At 45.2% G+C, this 12,295-nt stretch overlaps 1 protein-coding gene across 1 annotated transcript in view; it reads right to left on the bottom strand.

Annotated features, from left to right (window-relative positions):
- plxna3 (plexin A3) overlaps positions 1-12,295 on the bottom strand; it is a gene marked incomplete at both ends in the record, with an annotated part of 116,405 nt that overhangs the window by 79,286 nt on the left and 24,824 nt on the right. The window contains one exon of the mRNA XM_080853367.1: positions 1,325-1,465. Within this exon, the coding sequence (XP_080709493.1) occupies positions 1,325-1,465 (141 nt within the window). The remainder of the gene's footprint in view (positions 1-1,324; positions 1,466-12,295) is intronic.

The raw sequence follows: 12,295 nt of genomic DNA on the forward strand, positions 1-12,295 counted from the left end.
TTCGTCCAGGATATGTCCTCACAGTGCTGAACAAATGTTTTCGCACACATTATGAATGACTCAGAAATAAATTAGAAGCAAATGTCGAGGCAGTAAATCAGTTATATGTAATCTGAACTCATCTTGGGAAATGATTCTGCTGTTACATCAAGGCCTTGCTATTTCTGAGGAGCAAGCAGGCATGCAAGATATTTCACTTTCACCAGCAGTATCAAAGCAATCCCCAAATCAGCTTTCTGTCATCTAAAAAAAAAAAGCAAGAATCAAGGATTTGGTGTCCCAAAAAGACCAAGAGAAGCACATCCATGCTTTTACTTTCCAGGGGTGTGGACTATTGTAATGGTCTCTTAACGGGTCTTTCTAAAAAGACACCACTAAACAGCTCAATCAGAATGCTGTGGCTACAGTTTCATCCCAGACCAAGAGAACAGAGCACACTACCCCAGTTCTAAAATATTTACACTGACTTCCAGTTAGTTACAGAATAGAGTTTAAAGTGCTGCTACTAGTCTATAAACCACTGATTGCTTTGGGCCCACTAAACATCTCTGACACGTTTAAAGAATATATACTGAGTTGGACTCTTAGATCCATGGACTTGGGTCAGCTAGTAGAGCACAGTGTCCCAACTAAACATGGTGAAGCAGCGTTTAGATGTTATGCTGCATTCAACTGGAACAAACTGCCATAAATGTAGACATATTTTTTTTTACCTTTGACTGAGCTCTAAAAATGACACTATTCTTATTGCATATTTCTTTTCATTTCATTATAATTTAAAGTCTTTGTTCTTTTAATTTCTATTTTACATAGTTTGTACTTTTTTTTTATCTTTTATTGTTTTGCACTCCTTTGAATGTTCCTTTTGTTATTATTGATGTAAAGGACATTGAACAGCCTCTGTGTATGAAATCTGTTATATTTAGGTTTCCCCCACCATCATAAAGACATGCATCGTATGCTTGTAAGACTGATTGTTAGAATGAATGTTGGTGGTCGGAGGGGGGGACTGCCAAGCCCAAAGTATGTGAGTGCGTGTGCGTGTGATAGAGAGAGTGAGTATGTCAGCGAGAGAATAAGTATGGGCTTGGTTGCCTCGCTCCCCGTCACTGGTATGACTGTGCGCTTTGAGTCATTGATAAAGCGCGATATAAATAAAAGGTATTATTATTATTATTATTATTATAAATAAACTTGCCTTGCCCAACATTTCCTTGTGGTTATCCCACTAAAAACAGTCCAAAAATGTCCCCCTTCTCACAGATTGGTGTCAAATGTTTGTGATGTTCTGACAAGTGCTGGCACAGTTTGTGCTCCTGCTCACCTGTTTGTCGCTCAGCAGGTAGATGTATTGATAATCCGGGCTGAACACCATATCCCGCAGAATCGGATGGCCTTCAGATACGGTCACCGTCTCATACAGCAGAGCACTCTGGGATGCTGGAGGAATGCCATCCACACGGATCTGCGGACGAAAACCATGAACATAAGTATGACAAACACACCTACACAAAATCCAACACACACACACACACACAAACACACACCTATTCACACGCATCTAAGATGTGTGGTGGCACTGCACAAAACAGACTGCTTTGCTTTCAGCTACCATTTAAAATGGGCCACACACACCTTATTATCACTGCTCTTGCAGCAAATACTAGGCACATACTGGAGAATAATTCCCCAATTCACTCCAAACTCACAGATCTTTCACTGACCTAGAAAAGGGAAATTCAGAGGAATTACTAGTGTGTGAGTGTGTGTGAGTGAGACAGGAGCTGCTACGGGGAGGTGGGGTGGGGGGTTGGGTTCAGCACACTAACAGAAGAGGGGAGGGAGAAATAAAATCAATTACATTTTAATGACACTATATCTACACACATATTTGTGTGTACATAGGTACACACATGCACACACATCTGAACGTATGCGCGTGCACGCACACGCTCACGCACACACACACACACACACACACACACACACACACACAAACCCCTGCTGCTACATCATTACCACCTCCCTCTGTTTTTCTCACACTGATAATTAGAGCACAGAGCTTGCTCAGTAAAAAGAGTTCTAAAAATGTCAAAATCAAAAAAATCGTTTGATGTGATTGGGTAAAAAAATACAGCGCGCCGCTGACAACTGCAGTTACAGTTGCACACAGCACACCTTCTCTCACTTCCAACCCCTCCTCCATTCCACTGAGAGAGAGAAATAGGTGACTGCTTGTTCCACAGGCCCTAATCATACCTGAAGGAAATATGACAAGAGACGGAGAGCGTGAGCCTGAATAAACTGAATTAATGTAGAGTTACAGAAAAATACCGCCAATGGAAAAAAAAAAGAGATGAAGAGAGGGAGAGAGAGAGACAGAGAGACAGAGGGAGGAAATGTACAAAAAAAATCTTATCGAAGAAATAAAGCGATCCGGAGCAGATGCGAGGGGGTGACTTGCTTGGCTCTTTCCTAAATATCTGGGTCGGTCTGAAGTGACAAACATCGTTAGACTGTTAATTAGCTGCCTTGCTCGTTGCCGCAGTCTCAGTAATTAGTGTTGACAAGGTGACATCAATTAGTCGAGGGCTGCCATATTGGGTGTCACAAGTCACTGGCCAAGTCAGAGCGCGCCTACCCAAGCCAGCAGGGACAGCGAAGACTGAAATATGACCACCATTGTCTGCAGTGTTGTCGATTGAAGAGCCACCAGCTGCTGTGACACATCCATCCACCCTCGGCCGCCTCTGCGGTGCCACGCAGCATTAAAATGTATTTGTTTACGGAGAAGAAGAGAACTGCGTTTGCATTAGCATCCAGCGCCGTTCTGCTATGCGAAATTGATCTTTGGGGTTCATTTAAATGGAGAAACGTTTGCAACGGCCCAAAAGCTCAGTGTTAAATACTCAGCAATGCCAGGGACGAAAATGGAATGTACTTTCTGTGAATCAGGCCATGTCTTCATCATTGATATTCAAACGACGTCACATTTTGTAATAATTATTATGTCCCATTGCTGTCCCTCTCTTTGGCGATGAACAAGTAGAGAACGCTCAGGCTCTCTGCAGGCCATGGAGCAAACCTCATCTTACACTCCATGTGTCCAAACACAGGGGGAGCAAACAGCACGAGGAAGCAGTCAACACAAACACTTACAGCAGTGCTTACCACCAGGTGTCTGGCATTTGGGCATTTTTCAAACAAAAGAAGGTAAACACTTTTAGGCCCATTATGCCCGCAAAAAAAGGAGCTTGACATATTGGCGAAACTCAGGAACTGTGAGGTCGACAGCGGTCAACACTGCAAAGCCGTTATAGTCGATCCATTCCGAGGGTGACTTGCCCACACAGCTCTTTCGAAACATCCAGGTATAGATGGATATGTGCAAAGTCGGAATAAAAAGGCTGTGCCTATCAAGCCATAATAAGTAATAATGACCTTTTATATACTTCAACAGATTGATACATTTGCAAAATTACCTTAAAAACTCAAGAGGATTTCTGTTCTTTCACTCAAACATTCATATGGGTACCACTCTCCACACACTGCAAATAGGACACTGGAGAGATTGTACACAAAGCCATTGACAGCAATTATAAGTGGCAGACCATTTTCATATAGTGGCTTTAAATTGCCACAATACCACCTCAATTCAGCAGCAATGTGAATCACTGAGAGTGCTCCATTTCGCAAGTTTTCTTAACAACACAAATGGATTCTAATCCAGCAAGAGTGTCAAAATTCCGAGCAGAGAGCGATGCATATCAACAGCAACACCACAGCGCCGGGACCGTGTTATTCATACTGACAGAGGCATTTTTCCTGGTCTGTGAATGTGACCTGATACTCCAAACCGGGGTCCAAGTTTTCCCGGAGAAAAAGCTGGCATTCGAAACCTACAGTATTTTCTGGATGCCAGCAACTCTGCTGAGGATTTAAATGGGCTTTGCAGGGGCATAGACTGAAGAGGGGGAGAAAGAGAAAGACAGATAGAGAGAAAGCAAGCGAGAAGAAGATAGAAAGACAGAAGGAGAGAGGGAGGGAGGGAGAGTGAGAGAGAGAGAGGCAGGGAGGGAGAGCAGAAAGTGCATATCTATGGGAGTGTCCTGACTGTAGCTGAGTGTTTGAGATGCAGAGTGCTTGCTCAGCCTACTGAGAATTGACCTCTTGACAACATCAAACAGCTCCGATGAGGGGTAATTGGAATTCAGATAAATATTACTTTCCCCTCCACCTCCCTGTGATTCAAGCCATGCCAAGGTACTGCTGAGTGCCCATCCATTCACTAATTAACCTGCTGGTCACAGTGGCATGCCTGAAGAATCTGGACAAGGCCTGACGGCTTGATTGCACCCCCATTTTTCTCCTCATCGATCAGAGAATAGGGAAATTAGGGCTTATGACAGGCGGACTGAGGGAGGGAAAGGGAGCCCATTTTGCTCCCTTTACATGCTTTTTATCTTATCGATTGGGACCAGTGCCGGCAAGAACTCAGCTTCAAGGACCTGGAGAATGAACCCCCTTAAGTGCGCTCGGGTTCATTAGTTAGTCCCGTCTCCCGTCTCCGAGCGTAGATGTCCTCACTCTCCCCGGGGCTCGGCAGTATCCTCCCCGAGCGTTGGGAGTATGAGTTAGAGCAACAAAGGAGCTGCAAATCACGGAGTAGCCCGGGAACGAACTTTCGGCCAAGAAAAAGTAAAACAGAGCTTCAGCAATTTCTACATACTGACGCATAAATATCCCGATTTTTGGTTCGAGGACACGATGCCCGTAGCTTATTAAAATTTAAAGACATTTCTTTGAAGAAAGCACAGCAGAGGTTGGTGGGAGTTTGAGGTTTTTTTGGGGTGGGAGGTCGTTTAAACTGAACAGGTTACGTGAGGGCTGAATGTCCGTTATTCCTGAAGACAGGAAGAGGAACTATTATTTCGAATAGTTAGGGCCTTTGATCTCCTAACACTACAATCAGAAATATCAAAGGCTCAAAACAGGCAGAGTCACTGTGAAACTGAATGTGAGGAACGTAAGTGTGGTCTAAATCAGTACAAGGTGGTCTTAAGCACTTCCCCAGGCAAAGCACATGTTATTGACCTCATAGCCAGTCAGTTTAGATGTATGGGGCCTCTCCAAAAGGGGACCGTCCATCAGTTAGATGAGAAAAAAAGTGAAAAACAGACAGAGAGTGAGAGGATGACATGGACTGGGAGGGTGGGGGAGAGAGAGAGGGAGAAACACCATCTACCTTGACTGCAAGACAAATTGCAAAATTCCAAAGTGACATTTGACACTGGGAGAGAAAACCTGCACTTTCAGACTCAAAGAAACCGGACCAATCTAAAAGAAACGGCTCTTGTTATCGTCACGTGAAGCAGTAAGACAAGAGGCATGTTTAAGTGAATTATAAACTGTGTCTGACAACAGTATTTTGATAGACATTTCATGCATGATAATTAAAGTTAATTCGTGGTAATTAAACAGGAATTACTATGTATCTAATAACTTACGCGAAAGCGGTGGTGTTTTTATAATAAAATAAATCAGCAAATGTGAAGATTCTTTTTCAAATTTCAAATGACCATTAATGGCTCGGACATAAACATCACACATCGTAACTCAGTTTAAATTCACTGCCAACCTTTTGTTTTTATTGAAACAGCTAAGGGGTAATATTTCTCTTTAATCGCAATACTCTTGTACTAAATTCTACGTTTCCCACTCCTTTCACCCAGCATTATGAAATCAAAGGAAACAAGGCCAGACAAAGCTTGTGAAGATGTGATATGTTCTTAGCCATCTATTATTAATGTGCGTTCTTCCAATACCCAACAGGACTAGGTTGTGAAACAGACTTGACTTAAAACACCCTGAGATAATGCGTAACACATTCCCGATTCACAACTACGCGTAGAACGTTTTTTTTTTCCACACAAGCCCCAACCAGGGCAGAATTTAGGGAAGGACGAAAAAAAAAGCCCAAGATTGCATTTCTAATTGTTCCAAAAGTGCCTCGTACTTGACGACACTAAGAAGCTCATGTCGCTTCCAAAACATTGTTCTCTGTTGTTAAGGGCCAAAAGAGAGACAGAGAGAAAGAGAGAGAGCGAGAGAGAGAGCGAGCCAGGCAGCCCTCGCCAGGTTTCCTTAAGGGAGTCTGCTGCCAAAGATCTGTCGCTGCCTGGAGCCCTAGGCACCCTCTCCACCCCGCACAGCCAGGAGGATTGAGTGCAAGTAAATGAGAGGATATTTCCCTGCGATAAAGAACAGAAACCCCATGATACATTAAGGAGGCTGCATCTTCATCAAACATCTAAAGCTACATGACAGGGCTGCTGCATACCCCCTTGTGTATTACACTAGTCTCAAACGGGGGGCTGCCATTTTGTGTTCAAGGGTCGAATCTATTTGAATGGCACAGAAAAAAAAAAAACTAGTGAAGAGTTTCCTGGTGAAAAATGAGGTCAAAACCCTTGTGCTGTAAATGTATCCTCTTAGGAGAGCCCGAGAGACAAAGCTGTGCACCCCAGGAACCTGACAAAGGGGTGGTAATTCAATTAGGACTCCTTATCCCCTTCTCCCTGAGATGGGCCTAAACGCACGGGTGAAGCCCCGACAAGCGGAGGTGGGCTCTGGAGAATCAACACCTGCTTTTGTCCCGGCTCCTGGGGTCGCCTGGGATGGGGGGGGGGGGGGGGGGGGGGCATTTCTTTTTTTTTTTTCTCCCAATTAAAGGAACAGAACTGCAACCACCACCACCACTAAACCCCCTCTTTTCTTCCCCCAACCCTTCACACTCCGAGGCGAGCCCTCTGGCTGTGTTTCTAGAAAACTCCATGGCCTCTGACCCTGCCGTGCCCTCTGAGCCCGGAGTCAACAAAGAGCCGTGCTGTGTCTGGAGGATGTGCTTGGTGAGTGTTGGTCACCACGGGGGCACAGGGCATGACACCTTATACATTTTAAATAAGGGTAATTGTCCTATTACACTTTTGCATTCCTACAACGATTTAAGTGAAAAATTGTGTGAAGACCCGACCAGATAATGCTTAGTAGCACTACTCACAATGACATTAATTTGGGTCGATTCACTAGACGCTATTCACTAGAATTGCACCACCAATGGAACAATGCATATAGTACATCAGTTCATATGACTCGATGTCCTTAGGGTGGCATATGAAACAAAAACACTTCTCTCCATTTAAATGTTTCTACACTGCTGTTGGCATCACGCATTACAAGGAGTTGTGATCAAGTGTTTCAACTGTGACAAGCAAAAAGCCATTGTTTCAGTTTCGAGGTTATAAATATTTCTCCTCGACAAGTCACGGGTGTTGCCGTCAGTTTTGTGCTGGCAAAAGCCTTCGTTTTTTTTTCTGAGGGTTATGTCAGTTTCCCTGGAGTCCTCTCTCTCTTCCTCCCTCCCTCCACTATTCAGTGAGCAGGTGAGGAGGAAATGTGTGTGTGCAGACCGTGCTGAAGGAGTCTCAGCCAACGCAGAATTCTGACCAGCTCCTCCTTTCTCGCCAATACCTCTCCTTTCTTTTTCTCTTTCTCTTTCCCTCTCTCTCTCTGCGTGTTTGCAACTTTTGCCAAAATTCACCAAGAGTCTACAGTGATTAACTATGCGCGACAGTTGCAATGTGGCATTAAGACATCATGGATTTCGTGCTGGCCCATGTTCAACCCTCGCACTGTTTTCAACAATTGCAGCCGGTTAGCAGGCAGCCTTTGATACGAGCCAAAACGGAGCCCGGGGGGTGGGAGGAGGGGGACGGGGGGCTCGAAGAGGGGTTTGGTTGGGTGGGAAGGGAGGCAAGGTGGCCTGTTTGAGCACAGGAAGTCATTCTGTAAATACAACCTTTTTACCTGTCAATACAGATATGTCCTGTATTGAATTTGGGACAGACTGCAATGCTAGCCAGCATGATTTAAATTCAATAATGCCACTAGTGGATTGGTGATGAATTGCATTAAAAGGTAGTGGTCTTTCAGAACTACATGCTGGATGGACCATGATTTGTTTTGTTTAGGGCTTTAGCATCTGTACATAGTGCTCTTTAGGATACAATACCAGTGGTTGACAGAAGGCCCTAGGTAATTAACATCTATTTCAGTAATTAAATACCCAAATACACCACAACCATCCCATGCAGGTTTTGATGTTCAAATCAATCCAAGTCGATGGACACTGATTAGTAAAAGTGGCTATTTTGTGCTTACTGGGCTTTGTGTTTGCTAAATGCCCTAGTATTCCCCAGGCCCGCACGCACACACACACACACACACACACACACACACACACAGACACACACACAGACACACACAGAGACACACACAGAGACAAACACACACACACACACACACACACACACACACACACACACACACACACACACACACACACACACACACACACACACACACACACACACACACACACACACACACACAGTACAGGTCCCACTGCAAGAAGACATTCTATAAATGGATGCATGTGGGAATATCAAAAACAGCAACGCAAGACAGCAAGTAAACATCACTCCCCCCCAGTCCCCTTGACAAATTCACACTCTCTCTCGCTCTCTCTCACACACACACACACACACACACTCACACAGGCACACACAGGCACACACGCAAACACACACACACACACACACACACACACACTTTGGCTCTTCTGCGATCAATCCGCTCCGCCCTTCCGCCTGACCCTGCAGCTTTGAGGATTCCGCTCAGGCCTCGGAGAGCCTGTCACAACCGGAGTGCTGGGAACGACGCCGCAGGAATGTTAGTGCTCGAAAACTCCTGTCAGGAAGCACCGGGCGGTCAGGCTCCACTGATCATGGCCGCCTCCCCGGCATCCTTGGCAGCTCAGGTGTTGGGCATGAGCCAGGGGACTGTCAGCATGGGGGGTTGGGGGGAGGGACGGGGGGTTATGACAGGGGTGCGAAGGAGGGAGGGAGTGTGGGAGGGCCCCCTGTGCGAGAGAGGAACGCTTGCCAACGACCCCTGTGAGGCTCCTAAAAATTCCACCTTAAGCCAATTAACCTCTGCGTCGCCCGACCAGGTGCAAGCACTCGGCAGGCCAGGGTGAACACGAAACTGCACTTAATCCCGGAATTAATTCGGGAGGAAATTGCATGTTGGTTTTGCACATCCTCGCGGCTGGGAGCACGCCCCTTCGTCCGTTCGGCGCGCTGGCACGCTGTCAAAAGGGACCTACTCGCAGTGGACTGACAGCGTTTGTGTTTTGGAGAGCAGAGGGCAGGAACTCCTGGGCAAGTTAAATGCCCCCACTGAAGTAGTTAACCTTGTTTGACATTATTTTGTATGTACTGTATATATACAAGCAGTGTATGAAATTCAAAAGGCTGTGTCCCCGACTTCACCGGAGTTCAGTGATGCCGCCACGGGAGGGAAAAGGGAAATCGATGACAGCACTTCTGTCCTCGTATAAGAGTCTCGACTAAAGAGAAAAACTATGAGAATGATTTAAGGGAGTAAAAAAAACGGAAGTTTAAATTAACTGGGCCACCAACGCCCGTGAGAACAAACAAAGACAAAGGAACTAGAGTAAACTAGAGGAAATGGAGGGGAAATTTATAACATGTCACAATTGTGTATGGTAGATTGATTAACTCTCTTTGGTCTTTATTCAATTTGTGTGTTTTTTTTTTTTTAAATGCTCACTGCCAGTCTGTTCAAAAAGGAACTCCTGTTCATCAAACGAAAGGGCATTCAGCTGTCTACAACCCAATTGTTCCTCTAACTTTATTTAACAGTCAACCCGATAAGATGTCAGAAAAAAGCAATAATTTCCTTCCTGCCCAGATCAAAGTCCAGTGGGACGTTTCTACTAACATCACTGCTATGTTGTGCAAGCTGATCTATTATCAGTTTCATAATTATTTGCAATGAAAGCAAAGAAAGGGATGCGGACAAGGATATGTACAGTACACACCACTACACAAATCATATATTTAAGAATCAGCCATATTCACATCACATCAGTGGTTTATTTTTTATGAAGATGCCACATCAAAAAGGCCCCTCATGTTCTGATTGGGAAACAGTTAGGAAGTCCCAAACAAACACCATGTGCCATGAGACGCCAGCAGCTGGCACGCAGTGAAGCCATCGCATGGAGAAAAAAAAAGTCAGCCGTTATCTGCTGCTCATCAAAACCAACACCGTCATGCACACCTCACGGCGCTGAGTCAACTTTTGGGTCATTACATTCTGGAATGGAGTACAGTGTCTGGGAGGACAAACAATAATTATGTCACAGTGTTTGAGAGTAAACACAATTACGGCCTGCCGCCTGCCTGAAGTGTCCTTCGGGCTGGGCGCGATGTAGCGCAGTCTCGGGTGGACTCTTGAGACTGGTTGGTCCCTCTAAGAAAAACAGCATTTGTTTAATGCACCCCTGGGCAGTACACAAAATAAAACCTGAGACGGCCATCTTATTCTGAGCTTGCTTGTCTTCATGAACACAGCACAGTTCACAGGAATACTTTAAGAACCTTTTAGCCAGAGCGGCCAAGGGTAGGATGGCCATGCTTAACTCACTCTTTTTATGGTCCACACTGGAGGAAGCTTTACCCACAGAGAACCTTTACATTAAGAAAAAAAAACACCCTCTTGGCTACTAAAGAATATCCCACATGTGTTCTCAATTCTCAATGATTTCTTTCCAACACTACTGGAATATTTAAATATGTCTGTTACATACCCCCATTTCCTCACAAGTGGCCAGTCTTCACTATAATGACTTTATTACTAGGCCTGTTAGTAGAATATCTATCAGGCATTAACAAGTCATTTATGTTTTCAAAGCATTTTTCATTATACCAATGCGTTGATTTACTGATTTGCGTAACACTGGCTTCATCAAACGAGCACAAAAACCTTCCCTTGTTTGCTTTAAGCAGCAAATTACTGCAGGCTGATTAATTAAAATGAATGGTTCATTATGTTTATTTTGTTTAGCCTGGTGCGTGCAGCCTTGAAATGTGACGCCCTGACAAAACCATTAGGGCCGGGGGTGAGGGAATCCAGGTGTCTCAGTCTCCTCTCCACATCCTCTTGCTTACTAAACTCAGGGGTGTAACATTACATGGCTGGAATTCCATGCACTTGGGCTCCAAACCAGCACTGCAACACACAAGTAACTGCCATTCTCCCCTTAAACTCCCAACCAGCTTGTCGAGCCATTAGCCCTGCTGCTACTTTAAGGAGGCTAGGAACTTTGGGGAGTTCCGATAGAAAAATAGTCCCATTCCGTGGGCCTGATAGCAAACCCTCAGGGGGGCTTTGAAGAGACTCTTAACTCTGCTTATCTCAGTCCCCCCCCCCCCCCCTCCTCCCCCCCCTCCCTTTACCCTGAGCCCATCCCTCCCTCCGCTCTACCTGCAGCCCTGAAGGGCCGGGCCACCCACCCATAAACCCAGAAACCATCCCAGAGAAGTCTTTCCCCCGTGAGGTGGAGCTGCATGCCTTCGACAGCTCCCCTTCACATGAAGCCTCAAATCCTCTGCGCATGTATTCATGTCGTGTGTGTGACTTCTCACACAACCCGTCTACGGGCCATAGATCACTCGTGTCACTCGCCAGCATTTTTTACGGATGGTGGGAATGGTGAGGCAAATAAACATCATATTGTTCCGACATCCCATCCCAGTTAAAAATCCTAAAAACGACCCAGGGTGACCTTCCGAACGGATCTTCTGTAGCATGTGCCTGCTTGCGGCTTATGACCTTCAGGCTCGCAATAAAAACACACCCCAGTATATACGCAATTTCCACTCACCCTATATACTTGTGGCCGACCCGAATAGGTTTCCCTGCACTAAATAATTAAATTTGGGCCATCTGGAAGGCTTGTGATCTAATTCAATCCAGCTCCAAAGAGATGACTGAGGTTTATAGTGTCTCAGTCTTACAGGCAGCACAGAAAGGACAGCACAGTGAGTGAGTGAGGGAAGTGTTTCAAATGTCAGACTTCAAATTAAACAGAGATGTGTGTGGATCTTTCATAAGTCCCACAAAAGCAAAACAGGTGGGCCAGATCTTTTATTACGATATACTTTCTTTTTTAAAGAACAATTTGCCAATTATTTTCTTTCTGAACTTCTGATCTTTTCACAGGCAAAAAAATCTGAATGTACTAGGGCAAGCCTATGAGAGTGTGTGCGCGTGTGTTTGTGTATCTAAAGTGTGCCTGTGTCTGTGAGCACGCCTCCTGACACACTGGTCAACATCCTTTGATCAGGTTGCTTTTCGGAGCAAGGAG

Source organism: Sprattus sprattus, assembly GCF_963457725.1.
Source record: "Sprattus sprattus genome assembly, chromosome: 16".
NCBI lineage: Eukaryota > Metazoa > Chordata > Actinopteri > Clupeiformes > Clupeidae > Sprattus > Sprattus sprattus.